Source organism: Notamacropus eugenii, chromosome 5 (assembly GCF_028372415.1).
Source record: "Notamacropus eugenii isolate mMacEug1 chromosome 5, mMacEug1.pri_v2, whole genome shotgun sequence".
Lineage (NCBI taxonomy): Eukaryota > Metazoa > Chordata > Mammalia > Diprotodontia > Macropodidae > Notamacropus > Notamacropus eugenii.
In genome coordinates, this window is record NC_092876.1 from 343,334,273 (window position 1) to 343,361,967 (window position 27,695).

General features: G+C 38.6%; 1 protein-coding gene across 2 annotated transcripts in view; it reads right to left on the reverse strand.

The window, feature by feature from the left end:
- Nucleotides 1-27,695, reverse strand: part of CASR (calcium sensing receptor) — a 152,882-nt gene that overhangs the window by 63,601 nt on the left and 61,586 nt on the right. For both annotated transcript variants that reach the window (XM_072613824.1, XM_072613823.1), the window contains exons 2-4: nt 24,410-24,822; nt 5,521-5,827; nt 2,860-3,747 (exon numbers count right to left, since the gene is read on the reverse strand). In XM_072613824.1, coding sequence (XP_072469925.1) covers nt 2,860-3,747; nt 5,521-5,827; nt 24,410-24,639 — 1,425 coding nt within the window. In that variant the 5' untranslated portion in view covers nt 24,640-24,822. The remainder of the gene's footprint in view (nt 1-2,859; nt 3,748-5,520; nt 5,828-24,409; nt 24,823-27,695) is intronic.

Here is a 27,695-nt window from a genome sequence, read left to right on the forward strand (position 1 = left end):
AATTTGAAGCAGATTATGGATAACGACTGGGGAAGAGGAAGCACATGTCAGGTGTGAGCAAAGGAGGAGCAAATGTGATTGCTGGGCCAGCACAGAGGGGCCACTTGGCCACCTTTTCCTCAGTACCAGCTCTCTTCAATTAATCCTTAATGCTGCTTCCAGAATTGTTTTCTTTGCCCACTGCTTCACCCAACCTTTCTCATCACTCTATGGAGGACCTCTTTCCTTTGCACTCTGGATCAAGTCCACTCTCCACGTAAAATAACTCACTCTTTTTATTGCCTTTCATTCCTAAGCCACTCACTCTATGTTCAGACAGACTCATTTAATGTCACTCTTGTCAGAACTATATAACAGAACTAACTATATAATACAACTAATATTCTTATTGTATAATTGTTTCAGTCATCTCTGACTCTCCATGACCCCATTTGGGGTTTTCTTGGCAAAGATACTGGAGTGGTTAGCTATCTCCTTCTCCAGTTCATTTTTCAGATGAGGAAACTGAGGCAAACAGGATTAAGTGACTTCCCAGGGTCATATAGTAAGAAGTATCTGAGGCTGGATTTGAACTCAGGTCTTCCTTACTCCAGGCCTGGCACTCTATCCACTGTGCCACCTATCTGCCTCTAAAATTCTTAGAGATCCCCTACCCAGAGGATCTTAACCTGAGGTACATGAGTTTGGTGTTTTTAAATAAAAATATTTTGATAACTGTATTTCAATATTATTGGTTTCTTTGGTAATCTTATATAGGTTATGCTTTAAAAAGGTTGATGCAAATGTGCATATCCTGGTTTTTAAATAATAATTAATATATTAAATAATTTATTAAGATAAACATAATATAAAGAAATAAACAAATATTAAAATAAAAATAAACAAACAAATAATAATTAAAGCATTCCATCTGATATTGCAGATAATATTTTACTTACAACAAACCTCGGAGGTATATAAATAAATGGGGAAACTCAGGCTAAGTGACCTTCCCACCATTACATAGTGTCTGAGGTGGGATTTGAACCCATGTTTTCCAGACTCCAAGTTGAGTTCTTTAGCCACTATTCTATGCTCCCCATGCCTGGAATGTTCTCCCTCTTCATCCCTGCCTTCTGGTTTCCCTGGCTTCCTTTAAGTCCCAACTAAAATCCTATCTTTTACAGAAAGCCTTCCCCCAACCCCTTTGAATTCTAATGCCTTCCCTCTTTTAATTATTTCCTATTTATCCTGTATATAGCTTGTTTATACATATTTGTTTGCTTGTTGTCTCCCCCATTAAATTATGGACTCCTTGAGTGCAGGGATTGTCTTTTGCCCTCTTTTGTATCTCCAACACTTAGCACAGTGCCTAGAATGTAGTAGGCGATTCATAAGTGTTTAGTGACTGACGGAATGGCAGGACTGCCTCACTATAGCAAGAGCTGGAAGAAGGAGGGATGAAAAGATGGTTAACATCTCTTGTTCCCTGCAGCAATCCTCCCCTCCCCTCAGCCCCATGCTTGTGCAACAATATACCTTACATTCAATAAAGATCCATTTTAATTCCATCCTCTAGGCTCAGGTTCCTGCCCCTAGTTGGCTAAAATCTGCTTTCTCTGACTCACTGTAACCCACCCTTCCTCCAAACCCTCTATCATATTCCACAATCTTGAGAAGTTTGGGTCCACTACTGTAGTGGACAGATTTCCTTCTTCTCCCCATTTTTCTTACCCCATTCACCCCTAAACATTGGAAGCACATGTCATAAGTTTATCTTTGGCGCTTTGTAGAACATCTGCTCCTTCCTTTGAGTCCAGGACCTTTGAAAGCAGAGCTAGTACACTTTTTAGTACACCAGACACCTACTAGAAGGGGGTGACAATAAACAATTTTAGAAAATCTGTTTTGGGTCTTTTGAAATTAAACTGAAAGCAGGTAGGATTTGGACCAAAGGCCCCAATTTCTCCATCCTTCAGTAATCTAGTATATATTGCTCTATATCAACAGTAGATCTCAACAAGACTATACCTGGGATTAAGTACAGCAAATATTTTCTTAGGGCCAACATTAACCTTAGCAAAAGAAACAAGAATACAAACTCTCAGAAGCTAAGCGCATCATCCTACAAATATAAGATCTTATACTGTAACCTATAGCATACAGCAGAATTCTAGGAATAAAGTATATTCATTCTTTCATTCATTTATTCATCAAATATTTTCAGAGTTTATTATAATGAAGGTACTGTAATAAATACTTGTTGATTGAAAGTCAATTCTAATACAATTCCAATAAAGTCAATCTAATAACCTAATATTTTCATTTCTATTTAAGGGAGATATAATTAACCTGGCATCCATGAACTTGTTTTAAAAGATATTTTGATTACTGTATTTCAATAGAATTGTTTTCCTTGTAATTCTAGTTATTTTATTTTATGCATTTAAAAACATTATGCTGAGAAGGAGGTCCATATGATTTACCAAATTGCCAAAGAGATCCATGCCACAAAAAAGGTTATGAACCCTTGGTTTAAAACATTATAAAAAATCCTTGTGCGTACTAACACAGTTCAAGGACACTAAAAAAATCTTTTAGAAGCCAGACTCTGTCCATGTCCGCATGGCAAAAACTGCCACCCTTAAATATGGTGGTTTAGCTAATCTCCTTCACTATGTGATAGCCAGTTGATTTACAGAAGTTGGTCGTTAAGACGCCTTCACACTTTCAGGAAGAAACAATTTGACTGACAACATGGTGTTTGGTCAGTGGTTCCATATGGGAATTGACTTTGTGAAATGTTCGCATGACCGTACTTCTCTGGGCTACCCAAATTCTGACTTATACAAACATCTGCATTTTATGCTCACTTCTTACCTGCCAAGCCTCAACCTTTTTTATATCTGCACAGGAGCCATTGGTGAAGAGTCCTTTCCCAGGTGAACAGGTGTATATGTCTTGTAGTGCATGGGCGATGGAGTAGACAGCCAGGTATACATTATAAGATATCCGCAAATGAGTGTAGTCCATATATGGTGTCTCAACACTGGTGATGTTCTCATCCCCAGTACACAGTGGACGGAAAGTGGTGCTCGTGTTGTTAGGCCGGCTCCTGCCCCCTTCCTCCCGATTTTTCAGAAAGGGATCTAAAGTTAGAGACCCTTTAGAACCTTCCTGGAGATGACAGTTAAATGTCTCTTCCCAAAACTCTTTGGTAAAGCCATTATGAGCTGACTTCTTGGGGTGTACCTTCTGAAGGAACTCCCTGAACCCTGGAATCTGCCCTCCCTTTAGTGCAAACCCAATTGTGCCTCCAATAACATGGAAAAACTCAGGCATGGCTATGAGTGAGGAGCTGGCCCAGGCCTCACTGGCCAACCATATCCTGCCTGTGATATTACGTCGGACAATCTCCTTGATGAGAGGTTCCAGATCAGGGCCGCTGGAAAAGACAACAATCACTTTGGCTGTGGAGTTCTGGATGACCTCCACCACATGCTGTATCTCATCCTCATCAGAGTACTGGGAGATGAGCTCACTGAAGTTAATGCAAATGTCCCTCTCTTCTGCCTCTTCTCGGAACTTCTCAATACCTGGCCGGCCATAGTCATCATCTGCAGCAATGGTACCCACCCAATTCCAGCGGAAATACTCAATGATGTCTGCCATTGCAGTGGCCTGGTGCTCGTCATTGGGGATGGTCCGGAGGAAAGACTTATACTGGTTTTTGTTGCTCAGGAGCCTACTGGATGATGCATAGCTGACCTGGGGCAAACAAACAAGCAACAAGCGAAAAAGAACACTGGATAAATGAATCAAAAATTCACTTAAATTACAATTCATCTAGCTTATAGGCTGATGACTTTGATTTGAAGTTAAACTTGTGGATAGAATGAAAAGGAAGATAACCTATTTTACTACAAAGTGATCCCTCAGGGCTATTTTCTGTGGGCATTTAAACTCGTAACATTAAAGTAGAAAATTTGGACTCCTTAAAGTTTACAAAGGGTTATAAAGTTACAAAGGGTTCTACATAGCTCATGTACTTGAGCAGGTAAGAAAATAGATAAGAAAAATGAAGTGTGACATTATGTTGCCTCCTAAAATCAGAGAATTAGAGCTAGAAGGGACCTTAGAGGCTATTAAGAAAAACTCCTTCCTTTTATAGATGAGGAAACTGAGGCAAAAAGAGATCAAAGACTTATCAGGGGCCACATAGCAAATAAGTGTATGAAAGGGGATTTGAACTCAGATCCCCTTGACTCAGAGTCCAGTGCTTTATCTACCATGTCACACTGCCTCATGAGTTTCAAAAGGCTGAGAATCCTCCTTTTTATGCTCTTGTGCCCCAGAGTCAGGAAGATCTGAGTTCAAGTCCTACCTTGGACACTTACTGAAAATATGATTCTAGGCAAGTCTCTAACTGGTGGAATTTTGGTCATTACAAAGGTGAATTTGTGAATACAGCATGTTTCCTTAAGTCAATGGGGATTACACTGATGGGAAAAGAGGGAAGAGAAAAAGAAGGAAAAAATTATGTTCCTCTGTCCCTTCAGGACCCTTCCTTAACTACTTTTCTAGAGAAATTGGTCATTATTCCAGCATTCCTCCACTCACCCCACTTCCTTGGTGGTATCTGATGCCTAGTCTGCCCTGTCTGATCTTTGATTCCTCATAAACACTTGGGGATAGCTGCACCTATTAGCCAGGGGCTCATAGGACATCTGAGATATTGGTACCACCTATTAACCAATGAAGGTGTATCCCTGGATTAAGGATCTAAGAGTTCTCACAGGTGTTTGAAAGTACCTTCCCATTCTCCTTGGCTGCCTTCTCCAATGTTTAGCTTGACCATTTAAATGCTATGCTCATTTTAGTCATTTATATGAACCGATAACCATTTATGACTAGATATCATGCAGCAGCATGTAGATGATGGTTATCTTTAAACACATTAGATTGACTATGTTGTAAGTTTCATGTGATTGGAATGCCAAATTGTATCTGGATAGACTCTGTTTTCATAATTTGTTGCCTAAAAAGCATGCTCATTTGAGGTCATTTGAACTGATCTAGATTCGTGAACATATATAAATATGTCAACCTGTACTTGCAAATAAAATGGAGGTTATAAACGAGAGTCTTATGGAGTGGGGCATGCATGATTGCACTATATTCATTGAGATTAGGGCTATTCACATCAAGGAAATTCTAGAACCATAGGATTCTTGGGGTTGGTGCATAATGAATGGTGAAGCCATACACCAAGTAGGATCATCATAGAATCATAAATTTAGAGGTCATCTAATCCAACCCCTCATTTTACTTGCCCCAAATCACACAGGTAGTTAATGACAATAGCATCTTTGATTTGGAAGATAACCTTGAAATTCAGTGTAATTACCATGATACAGGGCCCTAGCCAAGTCCTCAAATGGCCTGAATACAGATATGCAGATAAAATGTTACTAGCAGGTATCTCTTCATTGACTTTACATGAACCTTCTCCCAACAGAGCTACTCAAGAAGGCCCAGTACCTGAGGTATATAGAACAGTCCCAGCAGATTTGCCACGGCAGTGGATATGCCAGAACCAGTCGCTCCAACCACGGCAATGGTGGAGGGGATGTGCTCCGAGCAGTTGCAGAATTCATCCAGGTTCAAGGAATCAATCTTGTTCTGGGCTACAAAACTCAGCGTGGCCTCTAGGGCTTTGGAAACTGTGTTGCAGGTATCAAATATCCTATATCCCAGAGTCATATTGGGGAGAAGAGCAGGACTGCTGTTTATCTCCTCGATGGCAAAAATCATAGCTTGTAACCATCGAAACCCTCGAAAATTATACCTGAAGGAAAGAAAAGAAGAAAGTGGGGCATTTTCCTATCATCCACTTTATATTAGTAAAAGGCTAATGATTAAACTCAAAATAATGCAATATAATAGCCAAAATGTGCATAGCACTTTAAGATTTGCAAAACCCTCTACATGTCATTCCATCAGCTACTCACAACAGTCCTGTGAGGTAGGTACTCTTATTATCCCATTTTAAATATGAATAAACTGAATCTGAGAGAGGTTAAATAGGATGATACATGATCCACATGAGAAAGCACATGATTTAAGATAAGAACAGTGGAAGATGGAGGAATAACAGCATATACTTTCTAGAGTACTGCCCCCAAGCCCAGCCAAATACCTATAAAAATGGCCCTAAACAAATTCTGGAGCTGCAGAACCCATGGAATGACAGAGAAAAGCAAATCTCTAGCCCAAGATAACCTGGAAGGTTGCCAGGAAGTGTCTATCGTGCTACACAGAGGGCAGGGCACAGTCCAGCATGGGCCACACCAGCACAGACAGGACCTGAGCAGGTATTGGGGAGACTAATCTTTCACAGCTGTGGCAGTTTCCAGACTTCAGGACCCCAAAATGCCGAGGACAAATTTGAAGGTCAGTGGAAAAAGCCTGTGGGAACAGTGTGGGAGAGTGGAGTAGTTCAACCCCAATCCCAGGGCTGCAGAGGGAGAAGGAGGCAGAGGAACTCACAGCAGCCACAGCAGCAACAGGGGCAGAGACAGCGACTGTTTCTAGAGCTCTAGGCCCACAGATTGTGAGGGAATCAAGTGGCTGACAGTACACCTCCCCAGCCCACTGGAAGCAGAGACCTACCTTGACAAAGAGCTCAAAAGTCAAGTAAATGGCTGGGGAAATGAGCAAAAACAGAAAAAAGAATCAGACTGTAGAATCTTACTTTGGTGACAAGGAAGACCAAAACATGCAAACAGAAGACAGCAAAGTTAAAGCTCCTCCATCCAAAGCCTCCAAGAAAAATATGAATTGATTTCAGGGCATGGAAGAGCTCAAAAAAGGTTTTGAAAATCAAGTAAGAGAAGTAGAACAAAAATTAGGAAGAGAAATGAGAGTGATGCAATAAAATTGTGAAAAACGAATCAACAGCTTGCTAAAGTAGACCTCCCAAATGCTGAAGAAAATAACACTGTAAAACATAGACTAGCCCAAATGACAAAAGAGATTCAAAAAGCCAATGAAGAGAAGAATGCCCTAAAAAACAGAATTGGCCAGATGGAAAAGGAGGTCCAAAAGTTCACTGAAGAAAATAGCAGATGGAAGCTAATGACTATGAAAAATCAAGAAATTACAAAACACAACCAAAGGTATGAGAAAATAGTGGACAATGTGAAATATCTCATTGAAAAAACAACTGACCTGGAAAACAGATTCAGGAGAGATGATTTTAAAATTATGGGACTACCTGAAAGCCATGATCAAAAAAGAGCCTAGACATGATCTTTCAAGAAATTGTCAAAGAAAACTGCCCTGATATTCTAGAACCAGAGGGTAAAATAAATATTAAAAGAATTCACCAATCACCTCCTAAAAGAGATCCCAAAAGGAAAACTCTTAGGAATATTGTAGCCAAATTCTAAAGCTCCCAGATCAAGGACAAAATATTACAAGCAGCCAGAAAGGAACAATTTGAGTGTTGTGGAAATAATATCAGGATAACACAAGATCTAGCAACTTCTACATTAAGGGATCACAGGGCTTGGAATATGATATTCCAGAAATCAAAGGAACTAGAATTAAAACCAAGAATCACCTACCCAGCAAAACTGAGTAATAATACTTCAGGGGAAAATGGTCATTCAGAGGACTTTCAAGCATTATTGATGAAAAGATCAGAGCTGAATAGAAAATTTGATTTTCAGGCACAAGAATCAAGAGAAGCATGAAAAGATAAACAGGAAAGAGAAATCATAATTTTTTGTTTACAATTTTTTTACATTTACAATTTGTTTACATTTCTACATGGAAAGATAACATTTATGACTCTTGAGACTTTTCTCAGTACTAGGGTAGTTGGAGGGATTATATACATATAGATAGAGGGCACAGGGTGAGTTGAATAGGAAGAGATGATATCTAAAAAAATAAAATTAAGGGGTGCGAGAGGAATATATTGGGAGGAGAAAGTGAAAAAAGAAAATGAGGCAAATTATCTGTCACATAAAAGAGGCAAGAAAAAGCTTTTCCAAGGGAAGGGAAGAGAGGGGAGGTGAGAGGGAAAAAGTTAACCTTATTCTCATCACATCTGGCTTAAGAAGGGAATAACATACATACTCAATTTGCTATGAAGCTCTATTTTACACCACAGGAAAGTAGGGGAGAAAGGGATAAGCAGAGAGTGGGAGATGATAGAAGGGAGGGCAAATGAGAGGAGGGCATAATTACAAGTAAATACTTTTGAGGAGGGGTAAGGTCAAAAGAGAGAATAGAATAAATAGGGAGCAGGATAGAATGGAGGGAAATATAGTTAATCTTTCACAACATGACTTTTATGGAAGTCTTTTGCATAACTACACATGCATAACATATATTGAATTGCTTATCTTCTCAATGGGGAAGAGTGGAAAGGGAGAAAGGGAGAGAAGTTGGAACTCAAAGTTTTAAAAATGAATGTTAAAAATTGTTTTTACATGCAACTGGGAAGTAAGATATACAGGCAATGGCAGTGGGGTATAGAAATCCATCTTGTCCCTCAAGAAAATAGAGGGGATGGGGATAAGAGAAGGGAGGGGTGTGATAGAAGGGAGGGCAGATTGGGGGAAGGAGTAATCAGAATGCACACTCTAGTGGGGTGGGTGGAGGGGAGAGATGGTGAGAAAATTTGGAAATCAAAATCTTGTGGAAATGAATATTAAAAACTAAAAATAAATAAATTAGAATTTTAAAAATAATAATAACACCTAAAAAAAGATAATAGTGTAGTTTTCATCTAATGTCATTTTTAAAACAAAGAAACCAGAATGCTTCATGGAAAGAGTTAAACATAATAATCTTAACCATAATTATCAGACTCAATAATATTTATGATTCATTATCAGTTTAATTATTTAATACCATTTAATATTAATTATAGTATTAAAAGATAACACGTGGAGCAAGGCATAAAGCAGTAAACACAAGTTTAGTTTGGTAACTTTTGTCTAGAATGTTACATCTCTAAGGGTGTCCTGAAAGACCGTCTAATCCAATTTTCTCATTTTTTATAGATGAGGAAGTTAATTCCCAGAGGTCTGTTGTGATTTGTCCAAGGTCATATGGCTCCAATCTTGTCTCTTGCCACTGAGACAAGGTTCTGGTTCTTCTCTGCTCTCGGTTCCTACTTTCTCATAAATGGCAGAAGCTGAGAGAGATGCTCATCTCCAGTGAATCTCTATGTGAACTCCATGACTACCTTTTCTCAATGGAAGAAAATTTCTCAAAACCTGACTATGTCATTTCTGGAGAGAGCTCATCCAACTTCTTCACTTCCCTTTTGATTAAGTTATCAAGAAACTTCTATGAACCAAATTTTGAATACAATTGTCAACCAAGAAAAACTTGCTTTTGTTACCCAGCTTAGAGCTACAAAAATCTCAGCATATTTCAGCAACTGTTTTCAAAGAAAATCATATTAAAACTCTCATTTGAACAGAAAAATTGCCAAAGTTTTTGGTAGAGAGATAGAATAGTTTTGTCACAAGATTAACAAAATTCTCCCCCAAATGGGAGTTGAATGGCATATATATAATATTGATAAATGTATCTATATGACATAATCACCCTATAATACATATATCCAGGTAACATGATAAACTTACATATAACAAATATAAATGTAATTTATACCCGTAATACACATATGTGAAGTATATAGACACATATATGTATATATAATATTTATAGATTTGGTGAACTTGTATGCATTTTTATATATTTATATATACTAATGTATGTGCATATGATATGTAATTAAATATACCTTACTCTTGCTTGAAAATTTGTGAGACACAATCTTGCAAAAGATATTCCTTTGGAAAAGTCTTATTAGAAGTAGAATCCCCTTTCTTGAAATTAAGACTATCCCCTAAATCCACGATGTTTAGTTTCTGTACTTACATCCTGGGTGTGTCAATATTTGAGCTCTCTCCATAATTGTTCTTCTTTATTTTCCAGACACCACAGCAGGTGCTCCATATATACTGTTGTTATTAGTAATACAAAATTATAATGATTCCCTGATCCTGTCTGCCTTTCACATCAGTTGTGGGGTGTGTGTGTGTGTGTGTGTGTGTGTGTGTGTGTGTGTGTGTGTGTGTGTGACAGAGAGAAGAAGAAGAAGAAAGAGGAGGAGGAGGAGAAGAAGGAGGAGGAGGAAGAGAAATAGGAGGAGGAGGAAGAGGAGGAGGAGAAAGAAGACAAGAAGAAGAAAACAGAGAAAGAGGGAACACAGAGAAAGAGAAGACAGAAAGAAGGAGAGACAGGGAGAGAGAGAGAGAGAGATTGCAAAACAATACATAAGGAGGAGTTAAGTCTGGAATTCAGGTCAAGCTAATGACTGGTGCATTATAAAATGTTCTATGGGAAAAGAATCACATTTGGGAGATCAACAACTCTAGGAGAAGACATGTGAGTTAAACATGACCCAACATGACCATATGACCTTGGGACACAGAGAGACTAGTGATTAATTCTAATGAGATTCTGCCCCTGGGTTTCTTGGGCATTGTTAATGGCTACATCATTTCTTTGAATTATATCATGGGACTCCACTTTGAATGCATAAATCATAGGTGTCATAGAGATACCCACTGATGGATAATCTCTTCTCCTGTGATAGGATACTGAACTCAGCTAGAGTACAATTAGCCTAGAATACTTTGGCTTTCAGGTCAAATCTACGGGACACCTCACCACTCAGATACCCTTTTAGAATTACTCTGTATCCTGGCTGCAGTGTAACACAGGGTCTGATCATGGAACACACAAGAGAACTATGAAAATTAGAATTTAACACATGAGTTCCTGACAGCCTTCCCTGGAAGTACAGAGATGACATATACCACCAACACTTCAGGGAGCAAATGGGAGAGAAATCCCAGATTAACCCAGCTGAGCAACCACAATCTCAGAGCCTAACCAGGCCATTAACTTCTCCACTCTCTTGTGCAATGAAATATGAATCTAACAAAAGACAGGCTGGTTTGACAACGGTATCCCAGTATCGAAAATGCAGTGAAGTAAACTGGAACATTCACTCTTTAGTCTAGTTGGGGCAATTAGGTGGTACAGTGGATAGAGTACTGGACTAGAATCAGAAACTTCCTGAGTTCAAATCCAGCCTCAGATTCTTACTAGCTGTGTGACTTTGGGCAAATCACTTAACCCTCATTATCTCAGTTTCCTCATCTGTAAAGTGAGCTGGAGAAGAAAATGGCAAACTGCTCTAGTATCCTTGCTAAGAAAATCTCAAATGGGGTCATGAAGAGTTGGACACAACCGAAATGACTGAACAACTATTCTAGTTACTGGTGGGGTTCCTGAAGGTCAAGTTCAGTATGTGACACCAGAATTTTTTCTACCTCAAAATCTGTTACTAAAACTAGGATGCTACTTACTTCTTCACATCTGAGAAGATGGACGACTAGGAGACAATCTGGCTGACTATCAGAAGCATCTCACATGGCTTGAATGTCTAGTTATGGGTCATCTATTCATTTATATTATAACTCCTGGGAAAACTGATCGTTCGATTTTCTTGCAAATATGCACGTAGGCTCCCCAGTCTGGACCCAGAGTCCAACAAACAAAATGAACGGGGCATCAGTCTAGTGATAACAGATGATGAAATGAACTACTCAGATCTTTTTTATGCTTCTGTCTTCTCTACCAGAGAGAAGGACTTAGGACTGGAATTCTTTTCATTGTTTTTGTTGTTTAGTTGCATCTGACTCTCCGTGACCCCATTTGGGGTTTTCTTGGCAGAGATATTTTTCATCCAGTATTTTACAGATGAGGAAACTAAGGTACATAGGGTTAAGGGACTTGTCCAGGGTCACAAAGCTAGTCAGTGTCTGAGGCCAGATATGAACTCGGGAAGATGTTTTCCTGACTTCAGGTCCAGCACTCTAACCACTGAGCCACCTAGCTGATCATTTACATTCCTACTATATTTATTTAGTACCTCTGTTTTCCCTTAACATAGCTCAGAGAGACAGCCCTGGAGTGGATTGGGTTTTTGGACCTTGAGTCAGAAAAACTTGAGTTCAATTCCCCCTTGTGACATTGGCTAGTTGTGAGATTCTGGTCATGTCACTTAACTTCTTGCTTTCCCCATCTACAAAATGAGGGTTGTGGACTCTCTGGCCTCTAAACCCCTTTCTAGCTTTAAACCTATAATACCATGATACTAAAATATCCCTTTTGGTCCTTAGCATTCATCTCTATCTTGGAGTCATTCTGAGCTTTAGTACTCTTGGGCTACATTAAATTTTAATATTCATCCTCCATTACCTTTACCACTATCTGTTATACATATAAAGTTTAAATTAAATTCTTGTGTATCCATGTTGTTCTCTTTTAAAACCTTCCCCTTTTATTCCTCAAAGAAATTGTTTCTAGTAACATTCTTGGGAGGTATCCATACCTTTTGAATTGTCTTTCCATGAAGAATATTCTGTAGTTGAATTTTTTCAGTCATGTCCAATTCTTCATGACCCCATTTGGGATTTTCCTGGCAAAGATACTGGAGCAGTTGGCCATTTCCTTCTCCAGCTCATTTTACAGATGAGGAAACTGAGGCAGACAGGGTTAAGTGACTTGCCCAGGGTCACACAACTAGTAAGTGTCTGAGGCTGGATTTGAACTCATAAACTTGGATTTTCCTGATTCTGAGTCCAGTGCTCTCTCCCCTGTACCACTTAGCTGCCTTGCTGGCCTATTGTAGGCACTATTTAAAATGCTAGATATTATCATCATTATTATGATTAACTGCTTCCTATATATGTGTATCTGTTCACTTGATATTTGTGCTGTAAATGTTTATTTGTGCATTTGTTGTCTCCTCCACTAGAAGAGAAGTTCCTTTCATTAGGATTGTTCACTCTTTGTACTTGTGTCCTCAGTATCTAGAATAGTGCCTGGTACAGAGTAGACACAAATTCTTGTTAATTGATTGATCAATCAGGTGAGGGTTAGATTAGATGATCTCTGAGATCTCTTCTAACTGTAGCTAGCCAATCTTAATCTTTCACATTGTTACTCAAAGGCATAGTAGTGATGAAAAGGCAACTACTTCTCCCCTTTCCTCAGAAAGATGGGGGCCATTTCAAGGATGATAGATAGATAAACATATTTTCTCGTTCGATTTTCTTGCAAATATGCACGTAGGCTCCCCAGTCTGGAGCTCAGATATGTCTACCCAACTGGGACAAAGGCTTGAGGGGGACAATTCGTAGGCCAGTTCTAAAGGCTGTGAGATAGGATCATCCCAGAATCCTTTTCCTCCCCTTCCCTTCCAGAACTACAAAAATACTTTGTAGGTTACTGTGTTGGAACTTTGAATTTTTCCTCCACAAAATCTCTCCATGGGTGAACAACCCATATGAAATCCCAAGTTTCAACTGAACTGGAGACACATTCCTTATGGCATCTCCCAAACCACAGAGAAATAGGCAGATTCTCTCACATAGTGAATAGAAAGAAGCTTTGCCCTAGTTCAGAGAATTGTGAGGTCAAAACAGAGAAGCCAGGGAATTCTGAGGATTCCAGGCAAGTCTAAATGACTTCCAAGTGGAAGTACTTTTTGTGTTTACAGTGGGTAGGAGGAAGAAGGGGGAATACGTTTAGAAGCTAGGAGGTCCCTCTGATCCCTTTTATCTCAATGGGGATATCTTTGGGCTTTAAGGAAATACTTCTAGTTTGAACCAAATGGACCTGCACAAAGTTAGTAACATCTGAGTATTGCTGATTATTTAGGTAGATATTATTTTGCCTTTAACTTGCAAATGCAGGAGTAGAGTACAAGGGTTGAGGTAAAGACATTAGTCTTAACTTCCCTTTTTCCTCAGTGAAAAGTGAAATGTTTCTTTGGGATTTTGGCTGGCAGAGGGGATGCGATTTTTCACCATACTCTTGTTGCCTGTAAAATTATAAGGGCCTGGAGCCCAGGAATACAGCATCTTTTGTTGTATCAAAGGAGTATAATCATTACCAGATTGAAAGTTAGTGAAGAGAATGAAGGGGAATAGGGGCAAGGAATTCTCTTTTGGAAGACTTTGAATTATGGCTTGTGGACTTGTGAACAGCACCTGGGGATGCTTGTTCCTAAGCCTTAGTTACAGGCTGTGATTAGTTGGAGCTATAGGGCTTCTAGACTCCTATGTTAGTTACCCAGATAATCCTGAGGGACCCTGGCAAAGGTACAATTCTAGGTAAGGAATAATTGCAAGTTTATGTACATGGTTATGCAAATAGATAACCAGGCATTTATAGGCAACCACAAAGCATACAGACACAGTGGATAGAGTATTGGCCTTAGTCAGGAAGGCCTAGATTCAAATTCCACTTCTGCCACTTATTTGTGGACAAATCACAATCTCTCTGAGGCCTGGTCTTCTCATCCATAAAATGGACAAAATAACAACTTATTGAGAGCTGTTATTAAAGTGTTATTAAAACACTTTGTAAAAGTTAAAGCACAATAAAAATGTTAGTTATTATAACTGATAAAAATCACCCATACAAGGAAGTTATTTTGTAAGTTGTACATTTGACTTGAGTTAAAATGTTCCTAAAATCATCAATATGTATTGATTATTGTGTGCTTGATAAATATAATCTTGTCTGCAAGAGAAAATCTATGCATGTATAAAACTTAATAGGTATAATCTGCAAAGAGGCATGATCCCTAAGTGTAAAAAATTCACTATTTTTCACAGTAACAGCAACAATGTGTGATGATCAACAATGATGGACTTAGCTCTTCTCAGCAATACAATGAGCCAAGACAATTCCAAAAGACTTGTGATGGAAAATGCTACCTACATCCAGAGAAAGAGTTATGGAGTCTGAATGCAGACTGAGACATAACATTTTCACTCTTTTTTATTCCTTGTGGTTTTTACCCCTTTTGCTCTGATTCTTCTTTCACAACACGACTAATGTGGAAATATGTTTAACATGTTTGTACATGTATCCTATATTACTGTCTTGGGGAGGGAAGGAGAAAAAAATCGGAACTCAAAATCTTACAAAAATGAATGTTGAAAACTATCTTTACATGTAGTTGAAGAAAACCTATTAAGTGCAAAAAAAAAAAATGTTCAACATCTCATTTACCAGAGTGCTATAAAACAGTCAAGAATCATTAAAATTAAACTAGACTTGTCAGAATAAATGAAAAAAATTCACAGTATTTATAAAACTAAGTTTGCTGGGGAATATGGAGGCAGGAGGCTTGCTAAGAATTCTGGTAGAGGAGTTGAGGATGCCTGGCAGAATGCAAGTACTGGTACTGGTGAAGATGAATACTTAAAAGTACATTGAACAATGAAGAACTTTTTTTGAAGCAAAAACAAAATAAAAATATTCTTGTGAACAGTAGTTAGCTACCTCTCTGTATATAGTCTCTATTCATATAAATCCAGATTTCATGAAGCAATATTGATGTTTCATCATGTTCCTTAAAACTGGATGGTACTGTTTCCCTTTGAGGAAAATATCCTTGATCTCTTGGCTCTACGAGAAACATGGACGTTTGTGCTGACGAGGATGTTAGAGAGATTTTCCAGTTCTTCAATATGGTTCACAAATGGTGATCCAAGATGGTGGATCCCTACATTCTAAAGAGGTGGCTCATTCCCCTTCTGAATAGCTTTGATTATTAGAAAGATTTTCCTTTTATCAAGTTGAAATTTGCATTGCTAAAACCCTTTGCTTCTTGCCCTCAAGTCTAGAATATCTTCCATATGACAGCCTTTCAAATATTCGAAGTTGACTCATATGTCCTCCCCACATCATCTGTACTTAGAGCTGAACTATCTAGAATTTCCTCAACCAATTATCATATGGCATGGTCCATGTTTTTCATTTTTTTTAATGTCCTCCAGTTTGTCGGTGTCTTTCTAAATATAATATCCAGAAAAAGACATGATAATATCTAGCATTTATATAGTGTTTTAAGGATTACAAAGTGCTTTACAAAGATTATCTCCTTTTATCCTCAGAACAACCCTGGGAGACAGTGCTATTATTGCCCCATTTTACAAATGAGGTTACTGAGGCAGACAGAGGTTAAGTGATTTGCTCAGGTCACACAGCTAGTTAAGTGTCTGAAGTCAGATCAGAATTCAGGTCCTCCTGACCCGAGGCCCAGTGTTCAACCCAGTTGTCCCTAGATGTGATATGACCGGGGTAAAGTACAACAATTTGGGGGGGAAAGGGGGGTAGGTTGGGAAGAAGAGAAAATAAATGCTTATTAATTGAAAAAATTATAAAAAGAAATTCAGGACATTTTTCCTCTTCAATAAATAACAGACACAAGAAAAGTTCTCAACACTTCTTAGTCAGTTGTGTGGTTATGAATATGTAGGCCTGCTGCAGAAAGCTGTCTGCAAAAGCTTGAGTATTTTCTTCTTATATTTTCATCAAAGGTGCCACTGTTATGTACACATGGGATTCTTACAGTTATTTTAGAGAGATGAAAAAGCAGGTTTATGAGTAATTGTTATCTTTTCATCTCTTTGTGGGGTAAAAATGCCACTGACACTTTTGTCTTTGAGATAGCTTGAAAACCTCTCCCTGAGCGCCTTTAAAATTGTGTTATTTCCTACAAAGATTTCTTCTGTATTTGGCCAGATCCAGTTTCTCTTTCTGATTTTCTCTCATATCGGGTGATATACTCTAAAGGGTTAGAATCTGTATGTGGTCGTTGCACTATGGACAATAACGAAGTGAGTATATATAAAAATCCCAGCAGATTCCAGAAGAAATTTTGTTCCACAGATTTCACATCTCTGTGTACTCTTTTTTTTTTTTTTCAGTTTCACCTACATATTCTCAGGTATTTGATATGGCTTAGCTGGGTGTCAAATTAAATATTGTTTATCCCTTTCCTGACTTTTTTTTTTTTTTTGCTATTTTCTGAGACAGGACTTCTCTGATGCACTCTTCTGTGATGCTTTGCAAATGGTTTTCAAATTGTAGTTCTTGACACCATAGCTCTCTGTTGACAAAGGAGATTAAGTATTTTCTGGCTGAAGTGGCTTCTGGGATCTTTTAGTCTTATTATTATATGGACTTTTTTGCATTGGTTAAACTTCATATCCTTGATCTTGCCATCACCCACAAGTATCCTGCTTCTATCTTCAAGAATTCCCAAATCCTTTTATCCACCTATAATCTATTGACTTTTCACCTCTCCTTCTGCCTTCCTTTATAAAACCCTACTCTTTATCTCTACTCTAATCCTTTATCTAGCCTCTAATCCTTGACTCCTTAATTCTTTCCCAGGCAATCTCCCCTATACCAGTCACTCTCTCCCATTTCCCTATCTCAGTGAACTAGTTCAACTCTATATTGTCCTCCTCTCTTGAATATCTGACTCCTTTATCACTTCACCAACTACACCTTGTCAAGATTCTGCCTTGGATAACTCTCACCATTTGTTTCCTTTGCTCCTACACATGTGCTGCTAAATGAAGGTAGAGAAATCATGCAACATTTCTAACTTGGTCCATTACAAATTTATACCACATCACCTCAAGTGGACCCTTATGGTTGCTAGGCAATCCTTCCATACTTACCATAATCAACTCAGTATTCTGCTTTCCAAACCTTTTCATCTCTTCCCAAGTCACTTTCTTCCCCTACTCTCAGCTAAGAATCTTGCCTCATATTTTACAGAAATCTTTGAGGCCCCTCATTATGAACTAACTCTCTCTCTTCTCTCCTCTTCCTCATCTCCTATCACTCAGATGCCTTCTTCTCGATGTTTTCTCCTCCTTCACCCTTGTATCACCCTTCCTCCTTACTAAGACTAACCCTTCTACCTGCTCAAGCAACCCATCTTTCCATCTTCTTCAACAGGTGACCCCCTTTTGTCATCCTCACACTATCATTTATTTTCAGTCTCTCCCTCTCGACTAGTTCATTTCTCACTGCCTACAATTATGCTCATGTTTCCTCTATCCTGAAAAAAAAACCCTTCCATTGGCATGGCATGGCATGGTTCTTCCATTCTTGTTGGCATTGTCCTATATCTCTTCTGTCCTTTGTGGCTAAACTTGAAAAGACCCTTATAATAGGAAACTCCACTTCCTCTTCTCTCTCTTTTTAACCCCTTACAATCTAGCTTCTGACCTCATTATTGCACCAAAACTGTTCTCTCCGAGACTACCAGGTTCTCTTAGTTTCCACATTCAATGGACTTTACTCAATCCTTACTCTCCTCAACCTGTCTATAGCCTTTGACCCAGCTGGTCTCTTTCTCCTCCATGACACTCTCTTCTCTAGGTTTTTGGAATGCCACTCTCTCCTGTTTCTCCTACTATCTGACTATTTTCTTAGTTTCTTTTGCTGGTTCACTTCACTGCTTCACTTGGTGATCTCCCATGCTGACCACTTGGTGGTCAGCTCCCATGGATTTAATTACCATCTCTATGCTAACAATTCTCAAATCTACTTATCCTGTTTCAGCCTCTCTGCTGACCTCCAGTCTTGCATCTTGAACTACTTTTTGAAAATCCTGAACTAGACATCCAAGAGATATTTTAAACTCAATATTTACCGAAATGGAACTCATTATTTCCCCCCTAAACCATCCTCCTCACCCCACCTCCACCCTATGCCCTCCCTATTACTATAGAGGGCAATACCATCCTCTCAGTCCCTCATGTTCATGACCTAGGAGTCATCCTGCACTCCTCACTATCTCTCATCCCCCATATTTATTCTGTTGTCAAGGCCTGTTGATGTCATCTTTGTAACATCTCTCCAATATACCCTCTTCTCTCCTCTGACACTACCATTTCTCTGGTATGAACCCTTATCACCTCATGCCTTGACTACTGCAATAGCCTACTCGTGCTTCTGCCTGCTAAAAATCTCTCCCTTCTTCAATTCAACCTCCACTGAGCCATTAAAGTGATTTGCCTAAAGTGCAAATGTGACCATGTCACTCCCCTACCCGGAAAACTCTAGTGGCTGCCTATTGCCTCCAAGATCACATGTAAAATTCTCTGCTTGGCATTCAAAGCTCTTCATATCCTGCCCCCTCCTACTTTTCTAGTCTTTTTATGCCTTACTCCCCACCATATATTCTTTGATCCTGTGACATTGGTCTCCTTGTTGTTCCATGAACAAGACATTCTATTTCTCATCTCTGGGCATTTTCCTTGGCTGTCTTCCATGCTCTTCTTTCTCATCCATGCTTGTTGGCTTCCCTGGTTCTTTCAGGACCCAGTTAAAATCCTGCTTCTATAAGAAGCCTTTTCCAACCCTTCTTAATTCTAGTTCCTCCATTCTGTTAATTATTTCCTGTTTATCTTGTAAGTAGCTTGTTTGCATATATTTGTTTGTTTGTTGCTTCTCTCATTAGACTGTGAGCTCTTTTAGAGCAGGGACTTTTACCTCTTTTTGTATCAGTGTACTTAGCATGGTGCCTAACACAGTAGGTGATTAATAAATGGTTATTTATTGATTTATTACCCAGGATAACACTAATAACTGTGATGCATTCATGACCAAAACTCAGATGCCTATATTTCTAATTCATCTCTTTCAATTATAACAATAAAGTAGTAGAGAGAGACTTCGAGTTCTGATTGACATATTTGGACCTTTTTCACATATACCCACTTAGAAGCCCCCGTGATAGGCAACTTCTTGCTGGCATCAGTACTTGAAAGAAACCCCAACGTAGCCATTTAAGAATGGAAGAAACCAGGGGAGGAGTCAAGATGGCAGAGTAGAAAGATACACATATGCTAGATCCTAACCCACAGCCCATAAAATACCTGTAAAGAAGAACTCCCAACAAATTCTGGAGCAGCAAAAGCCACAGAACAATGGAGCGGAGGAGATTTCTGTTCCAGAGAGACCTGAAAAAACTGACATGAAAGGTCTGTCGCGCACCAGACCTGGAACAGAGCCCAGCCCTGCCTTGGCCGAGTGGCACTGAGAGGAGCAGATCCCAGCAGGCTTTAGGGACAGAATCTCCAGTGGCCATGCAGGTCCCTCCACCCACAGGTGCCAAAGGTCAGTGAGAGGGTCTTTTCAGCTTGCAAAGAGGGAAGTGGGGTGTCTCCATAACTCAGGCCCCCTCGGGAGGCAGCAGTGAAGGCAGCAGCAGACAAGGGCTCCCAAAGCAGGAAGGAGCCTGGATCCATTGTTGAAGGTCTCTGCATAAACCCACTGAGGGAACTGAGCCCCGTGTGGTGGCCCTGCCCCACCTGAGCACCTAAACTTAATCTCACACTGAATAGCAGCCCTGCCCCCACCCAAAGCCCTGAGGCTGGGAAGCAGCATTTGAATCTCAGCCCCCAAGCACTAGCTGGGCAGATCTGGAGGCGAGGTGGGTATGGAGAGGAAACTCAGAAGTCTGGGAAAATGCCCAGAAAAGGGAAAAAAATAAGACCATAGAAGGCTACTTTCTTGGTAAACAGGTACCTCCTCCCTTCCTTTCGAATGAGGAAGAACAATGCTTACCATCAGGGAAAGACACGGAAGTCAAGGCTTCTGTATCCCGAACACCCAAAATAAATATTCAGTGGGCTCAGGACATGGAAGAGCTCAAAAAGGATTTCAAAAATCAAGCTAGAGAGGTGGAGGAAAAACTGGGAAGAGAAATGAGAGAGATGCAAGAAAAGCATGAAAAGCAGGTCTACACCTTGCTAAAGAAGACCCAAAAAAATGCTGAAGAAAGTAACACCCTGAAAAATAGGCTAACTCAATTGGCAAAAGAGATTCAAAAAGCCAATGAGGAGAAGAATGCTTTAAAAAGCAGAATTAGCCAAATGGAAAAGGAGATTCAAAAGCTCACTGAAGAAAAGAGTTCTTTCAAAATTAGAATGGAACAGATGAAGGCTAATGACTTTATGAGAAACCAAGAAATCACAAAACAAAACCAAAAGAATGAAAAAATGGAAGATAATGTGAACTATCTCATTGGAAAAACAACTGACCTGGAAAATAGATCCAGGAGAGACAATTTTAAAATTATGGGACTACCTGAAAGCCATGATCAGAAAAAGAACCTAGACATCATCTTTCATGAAATTATCAAGGAAAACTGCCCTGATATTCTAGGACCAGAGGGCAAAATAAATATTGAAATAATCCCCCTATCACCTCCTGAAAGAGATGCAAAAAGAGAAACTCCTAGGAACATTGTGGCCAAATTCCAGAGTTCCCTGGTCAAGGAGAAAATATTGCAAGCAGCTAGAAAGAAACAATTCAAGTATTGTGGAAATACAATCAGGATAACACAAGATCTAGCAGCTTCTACATTAAGGGATTGAAGGGCTTGGAATAGGATATTCCAGAAGTCAAAGGAACTAGGACTAAAACCAAGAATCACCTACCCAGCAAAACTGAGTATAATGCTTCAGGGGACAAAATGGTTTTTCAATGAAATAGAGGACTTTCAAGCATTCTTGATGAAAAGACCAGAGCTGAAAAGAAAATTTGATTTTCAAACACAAGAATGAAGAGAAGCATGAAAATATAAACAGCAAAGAGAAGTCACAAGGGACTTACTAAAGTTGAACTGTTTACATTCCTACATGGAAAGACAATATTCGTAACTCTTGAAACTTTTCAGTATCTGGGCAGTTGGTGGGAATTACACAAACACATACACATACACAGAGAGACAGAGAGCGCAGAGTGAATTAAATAGAATGGGATCATATCTTTAAAAAATGAAATTAAGTGGTGAGAGAGAAATATATTGGGAGGAGAAAGGGAGAAATGGAATGGGGCAAATTATCTCTCATAAAAGAGGCAAGCAAAAGACTTTTTAGTGGAGGGAAAAAGAGGGGAGGTGAGAGAAAAACATGAAGTTTAATCTCATCACATTCGACTAAAGGAAGGAATAAAATGCACACTCATTTTGGTATGAAAACCTATCTTACAATACAGGAAAGTGGGGGAGAAGGGGATAAGCAGGGTGGGGGGGATGATACAAGGGAGGGCAATGGGAGGAAGGAGCAATTTGAAGTCAACACTCATGGGGAGGGACAGGATCAAAAGAGAGAACAGAAGCAATGGGGGGCAGGATAGGATGGAGGGAAATATAGTTAGTCTTATACAGCACGACTGTTATGGAAGTCATTTGCAAAACTACACAGACATGGCCTATATTGAATTGCTTGCCTTCCCAAAGGGAATGGGTGGGGAGGGAGGGGTGAAGAAAAGTTGGAACTCAAAGTTTTAGGAACAACTGTTGAGTACTGTTCTTGCTACTAGGAAATGAGAAATACAGGTAATGGGGTATAGAAAGTTATCTGGCCCTACAGGATAAAAGAGAAGATGGGGACAAGGGAAGGGAGGGATGATAGAAGAGAGGGCAGATTGCTGATAGGGGCAATTAGAATGCTTGGTGTTTTGGGGTGGGGGGAGGGGAGAAATGGGGAGAAAATTTGGAACCCAAAATTTTGTGAAAATGAATGTTAAAAGTTAAATAAATAAATTTAAAGAAGAAAAAACAAAAGAAAACGAAACAAAAAAAGAATGGAAGAAACCTCTCCACTGACATTCCTGTGCTAACATTAGGATTTTATAAATAGACAGAAAACTGCTGAAATAACGAAAATGCATCAAACAAAGCAAGCAAAATAGAAAGAAAAAAAGTTTCATTTGCAAAAAAATGTGCAGGAAGGCTAAAGATTCCCAAGGTATATAAATAAGTCTAAGGTAAAACCTTTAGGCTCATTTATATGAATATGTAAATTTATATGTTGGGCCATGTATACAATACGTGTGTATGTAGGAATGTAAATTTCTATCAAGAGTATACATATGCATATATAGGTACATATACATAGGATATTTAAATATGGGTATGTAAGTTTTTATACAGGGCATTCATAAAGGGAATTTATGTACATAGGATATTTATACATAGCTATGTAAATTTGTAGATAGGATATGGCTATGTAGGTATACATGCATATTATGTAAATAGGGTATTTACATATGATATGTAAATTTACATATAAGACATATAAATGAGCTATAATATAAAATGAAAGGGGTGAAATCTAATTAGGGAAAACAAGCACAAGGGCTGAAATGTAAATATGAATGGTCCAATTAGCAGGAAAAATAAGAAAGAAGAATGTAAAGAAATAGCTCAGACATCCAAGGTAGTTTATAAGAAATAAAAATGAAAAATAGAAAAAAGTGCTCTTTCAGCACATCAAGTATACAAGAAGAAAATGAAATGTCACTCCAAGAATGTAAACAGTAGGTGACTTAGGAAAGGCAGAAACTCTTAAGCTTGTTTGTTTTTAAAGATATCAAGTACAAAAAATATGACAAAAAGTAAAAGACATATAGATGGACAAGAAGGTTAGTAGGATGGCAAACCATGGCATAAGAGAAAGGAAATATAGATTTTAGCCCTAGCCTTTCCACTATGGAGTTGTATGACTTCTGGTAACTTTGGGTTCACTTCTGTGAGCCTCAACCTTCTCATCTGTAGAATGAACTACTGAACTAAATGATCTTTAGGCCCTTTCCGGCTCCAATTTCAAATTCTAATAAATTTGAGTAAAAAAAGAAGACATGACTTCCTGTTTGTCAAACTCATATCTAGATTTAACTAGCTAAGTGTTATACAAACACTATGCATTCTTGCTGTTGCTGTCTGTACTTTGTTTTTGAAGAGGGCCAATGACGTCACAATGACAAGGTCAGGGAATGGTGTGTTCGGCTGAAAGGTTCAACCATAGGATGGGCACATATCGAACATTCTGCACAATACATTGTACATAGTAGGTTATCATATGACTCATGTATGTTCATCTGTCTTTTTTGAAACCATGTAGTGAAGCCATGGGGTCCTGTGCATTCGTGGTTGGGAGAGCTTTTCTGTAATACTGCTACTCATATAATCCCAGAGATCAGTGGTTACCAATGTTTTTTGTTTGTTCATTTCATGAACCCATTTCAAGAACAATGAAAATGTGTTGTGATTCTGCAGATTAATTTAATATACTAATCATATTCTTTTAGGTTTATTCATTAAGTGCTTAATAGCTGCACTGATGACTTTTACTATCCTTAAATACATATCACTAAAGAAACAAACCAACACTATTTCAAACATGCATGTGTTTGTTGTCAAAGAGGAAAAAGTATATTTGCAACATAATTGGGCAATTATTTACTGCTTAAAGAGCCATTAAGGATATTTTAGCATGAACGTCTTGGACGGACAATCATTATAAAGTCAGAACCACTAAATAGAAATCATGGCCATAGATGATGCAGCCTTTCTGGGTTTCTCTCTATCTGCATCCCCAACCCCCTAAGAGAAAAACAGACACTGTGTGTCTGGGACTTGACTTCTTTTTCTTACCTGATGCATTCCACTGACTCAGGCCTTGACTTTAGATCCTGATCTTTAGCTGCTACTCCAAAGTGAATTGGAAAGAGTCCCCCAAGAATAATATCCCCCTTCTTCTGTGCTCTCTGATCAGGGCCATAGGCAAAAGTGTTCCAGGTGAATGCCAAGAGGATCAAGCAACATCTATAACAGGTCATTGTTTCTCTTGTTTCCAGGAGGAAAAAAAAAAGGTGCAAGGACATAAAGAGGGTCCTGAGACACTTTCACTCTCTGCTTTGAGGGCACATGTCTACAGTGAAATTAACAACAGAACAGTAGTCTCCATGTTGGTACTTGGCACACTGTCTTCTCCATTATGGATTGGTTTGGTCATGAACTCTCAATTCTTCAGAATCAGTATCATGTAGAGATCATCTGTCATACTTCTGAAAAATAAAAATAAAAAAGTAACAATCCAGAGCAAAGACTTCATTTGTCATGTCTATTTTAAGTCTTTTCTCCCTTTCTTTGTCCTTCCTTTTATCCAGTCTTAAAGATCTCTCTTTTTTTTTCTATAGTTCATTGTTTTGTAATGAAAACGAATGCCAGGATTCTATTGAGATTAGAGGGTAAAAAAGTATTTAAAAGACCATATTCACTCATTCATTCAAACATTTTCCCCAAGCATCTACTATGTGCCATACACTGTACTAGGGGCTGAGGGAAGACACAAAGTTCAATGAAAGGTGATCAGGGCCCCACGGAGAATACTAGATTGTAGAATATATCTATCAGTAAGAATTTATGAGATGCCTACTATGTTCCAGTCATAATGTTAGATTCTGAGTATTTACAAAAGAAAAAAAGGATTCCTGCCTTTAGGAAACTTACATTCTGTTGGGGAAAACAGTATGTACACATAAAAGGAGATATACGATGCTTACAAAATACAAGGTAATTAATATTTTGTAGGAGGCAAATGCTTGCTAGTGGGAAGATTAAGAAAAGCCTCATTTAGGAAATGGCGCTAGACCTGAGCTTTGAAGGAAGCTAGAGATTCTTAGAGATGGAGGTCAGAAGGAAGTATATTCTTTGTATACAAATAAATATAATGAAATAGGATAAATGAGTAAAAGGAATATGAAGTGCTATACTATCTACCAAGTCTTACTTTCATCTTTCATCATGATCCTAGATTTTGAAGGCTACAGTTGACCACTATCCATGCTGGAAAATATTTGAATACAGGCGTGGCTATAGATTACCTGTAATCAGTTTAGCTGAGTGTGGAGAGGCTCATCACCTGTAGTCTGGCCCCTTGGTGATGATGACTTTGACCCATGATAACCCATGAAACAAAGGAAATTTGCTCTTAGTTCTGGGTATCCCCTTTCTGCTTTTTCATGGTGATAAAGTTGGGGGAAAGGAGGAAAAGGCTTTCCATGTCTTTCTAAATTCTTCATATTTTTTATTCTCTGTGGCACAGTAGCAATCAATGACATTCATATAGCATAAACTGTTCAAGCATTTCCCAGTTGCTGAAACATCAGAAATATCAGAAACATAGTTTGCTTCCAGCTTTTTGTGATGACTCTTTAAAAAAGTTTTGTAAACTTCTCCTTGGGATATGAGAAAGGAAGGAAGGAAGGAAGGAAGGAAGGAAGGAAGGAAGGAAGGAAGGAAGGAAGGAAGGAGGGAAAGAAAGAGGGAAGGAAAGAGAGAGGGAAAGAAAGAAAAAGAGAGAAAGAAAAAGAGAGAGAAAGGAAGGAAGGAAGGAAAGAGAAAGAAAGAAAGAAAGAAAGAAAGAAAGAAAGAAAGAAAGAAAGAAAGAAAGAAAGAAGAAAAGAAAGAAAGAAAGAAAGAAAGAAAGAAGAAAAGAAAGAAAGAAAGAAAGAAAGAAGGAAGGAAGGAAAGAAAGAAAAAGGAAGGAAGGAAGGAAGGAAGAAAGAAAGGAAGGAAGGAAGAAGAAAAGAAAGAAAGAAAGAGGAAAAAAATCCTATTCTTTCTTCCTACTTCCAAAAAAGTTTGGCCAATATTTCTGTTCTGGGCTTCCAAAGCTTTGGAACACGATTTGGGATATGGTGTTGTATGAGCCTGTTAAAATATCCTTCACAAATTTAGGTCCACCATAGACCAAATAATGTTATCCCAAACATACCCCAAAGAAATAATATAACTAGTAATAATGTTTGTTTATTTTGTACTTGTATTTGTTCGTTATTGTTATATATTATGCTATGTAATATTAGATTATATTAATTATATTAGGAACTGTATTTATTTTGTACATTTAAATTGTACTTTAAAATTTGCAAAATGCTTTACAAATATCATCTCATTTGGGCCTCCTAACACCCTGGGAGGTAGGTACTTATTATTAATCCCATTCTACAGACGAGGAAACTGATACAGATAGAAGTTAGGTGAATGGCTTAGGGTCATATGACTAGTAGGTGTCTGAAGGTGGATTTGAACTTTGGTCTTTCTGACTTTCAGTGCTCTAACCACTGTCACCTAAACTGTCTTTACATTTCAGAATATATGCTATAACACCCTGAGCCTATAATATATGTGCCAGTCCCCAAATACTGGGAATAGAGCAGTTTCATGGCATAGAAAGAAAAATGTTGGCCCTTTTCAAAGAGAAAGTTTCCCTGGTTGCTTCGGGGCTTGGATGCACCTCCTCTTCCTTTCTCTTGGTTATGGACTAGTCATATGGTGGTACCTAATGACCAAGCCACTTAAACATACCTGCACACCCTACCAGCTATGGTAGGTGTGGATGCTTGACTAGAGCGGGTTCACCAGTTACATTTTTCCATCCTCTTACTGTCCCTATTCTTCTTAGATTCCATTAACTCCTCTCAAATTCTGAGATGAATTTCCTTTTCCTTTCTCCCAACCCCTTGTCTGTGTGTGTGTGTGTGTGTGTGTGTGCTAGCCCTAAATCATTCTTTTCTGTCTTCCTTTTTATCTCTCTTTTCTATTTCTCCTTCATCCTTTTCTCTTCATGCTCCTTTCCCTCTGTTTCCCTCTCATTCTCTATATACAGGAAAAAGAAGTCAGGGTACCTGATTTCCAGTCCAGTGAGCCCACACACTAACTATATGCCATTGAGAAAATGACTTCATTTATCTGGCCTTCCATTCTATTCATCAATAAAATGAATGGCGTGTTTTTTTCTTTGTCTGTATTTTCTTTTGCAACATGGCTGGTATGGAAATATGACTTCACATGTATGATCGAAATCAAATTGTTTGCCTTCTCAAGGAGCGGGGAGGGACGGGAGGAAGATAGAGAACTTGGAACTAAAAATTTT